The sequence below is a fragment of the Quercus robur genome, chromosome 12, assembly GCF_932294415.1.
Source record: "Quercus robur chromosome 12, dhQueRobu3.1, whole genome shotgun sequence".
Classification (NCBI taxonomy): Eukaryota; Viridiplantae; Streptophyta; class Magnoliopsida; order Fagales; family Fagaceae; genus Quercus; species Quercus robur.
The window spans coordinates 22,617,002-22,618,813 of NC_065545.1; the positions used below are offsets into that span (position 1 = coordinate 22,617,002).

At 37.4% G+C, this 1,812-nt stretch overlaps 1 protein-coding gene across 1 annotated transcript; it reads left to right on the plus strand.

Moving 5' to 3' along the window:
• Positions 1 to 322: 322 nt before the first annotated feature.
• LOC126708997 (bZIP transcription factor 53-like) lies at positions 323 to 1,474 on the plus strand. Its single transcript, XM_050409059.1, has one exon. It carries the CDS (start codon positions 738 to 740, stop codon positions 1,176 to 1,178), a length of 441 nt encoding a protein of 146 aa, XP_050265016.1. The 5' UTR covers positions 323 to 737; the 3' UTR covers positions 1,179 to 1,474.
• The last annotated feature ends 338 nt before the right edge of the window (positions 1,475 to 1,812 follow it).

A 1,812-nucleotide genomic window follows, 5' to 3' on the forward strand; every position in this document is an offset into this window, starting at 1 on the left:
GAATTTTCATGTATTTGAAAATAACAAAAGTATTTTTAGTAGAAAGTAAAACTTTATCCAAGGTGAGTTTAAATGCAAAGTTTGACCGAGCAAAAGAATATTCGAACCATAAAAAGCATAAAAAAGAGCTGTCCCGAAGAAAGAAGTGCCTTAAACGTTGCAGCTGGCGTCACCTAGCACGCCAGCCTTGACACCGACACCAATAACCTCAAAATCCGCTCAAACCCACCGTATAAAAACCCCACAAAATTTTATAAAATAATAATACCCACAATAACCCCAACACGTTTTTTTTTTTTTTTGTTTCCTCTATAAAACCACAATTCCACGCATATGTTTATCTTCTTTGCTTTCACTTTTCAACCACTACTATTCTCCGCCTCCATTGTTATCGTTTTTATCTCTATCTTCAAAAACCCAAAAGCCCTATCAGTTCTAAGCTCTTCAATTTGAAATCTAGGGTATTCGATTCCGATTTTCTCAATGAATTTAGTTTTTCTATGACACACACCATCCTCATGCGTCGAATTCGATTGCTTCATTCGTTTTCCGTTGTATTTCTCTACTGGTTCTACGTGTTTTCATGAACTAGATCTAAATCCCTAAATCTTTGATTTTGATTTTATTTCTCTTTAAGCCTGATCTTTGTTTTTAATTTTGTAGTCTAACTCTTTAGAAACCCTAATTTTCATAGATTTTGACAAATTCGTTCGGAAGAAAAAAAGAATTTGTAATTAATGGCTTCGATTCAACGACCTGCGAGTTCGGGATCCGGATCTGGATCTGGATCTGGATCGGATGTGGCGATTGACGAGAGGAAGAGGAAGAGGATGCTGTCGAATCGCGAATCGGCGAGGCGATCTCGGATGAGGAAGCAGAAGCAGCTGGAGGATCTGACGGACGAGGTGACTCGGTTGCAGCTCTCGAATCGCGATCTGATGCAGAAGATCAACGCCAAGGAGCAGAACTACGGGGCGATCGAATCCGCCAATAACGTTCTCAGAGCTCAGCATGCGGAACTCACAGATCGCTTGCGATCCTTGAACTCGGTGCTTCAGATGATGGAAGAAATGAGTGGATTCTCCGTGGATATTCCGGAGATTCCTGATTCTATGATGAACCCATGGCAGCTCAACCGTCCGATCCAGCCGATCATGGCTGATATGTTCATGCCTTGATCAATAATCCTATCCATCGGTCTCTGATCTTTCATTGTTAGTAGAAGTCGGTTTTGTGGTGATGAGTCATTGTAATGGTGTTTAATAATTTGGGGTTGTGCTATGTAGAAAAGGCTTGATATGTTAAAATTGTTATGGAAGGTCGTTTGGATTTCTCATTGGGTTTGTATTTTGTAGATGATGTAGTAGTAGTAGTAGTAGTTTGTTTTATCATTTTAATCAAATGTGTTTTTATGTTTTATGTACTCCAGTTATTATTATGGATTGTTGGGTTGTGGATGCGTTTTGGATTTCAATCTCTAAAAGCTTTGTATGTTGTTGTTTCAATTTGGTTCGCTTAGCATTTTATTCCCAATGTTTTTTTTTTTTTTTTTTTTTTTTTTATGTTTGTTTTTTATTGTTTTTGAATCTAGGAATGCCCTAAAACTTTTTTTTTTTTTTTTTTAAGCTCTTGACTCTTGTAAATCTAATTTGTGATCACATTGATGGTTATCATGTTCCTGGATTTTCTCTCTTTATTATGTTTAAGGAAACACGGACACTTTTTATTTGGGGTTCCGTTTCTGTGCTTCTTCTTCTTCTTAGTTTATGTTCGTGTCCGAGCTTCTTAGTTGATGGGTTTGTTTCTGTTTAA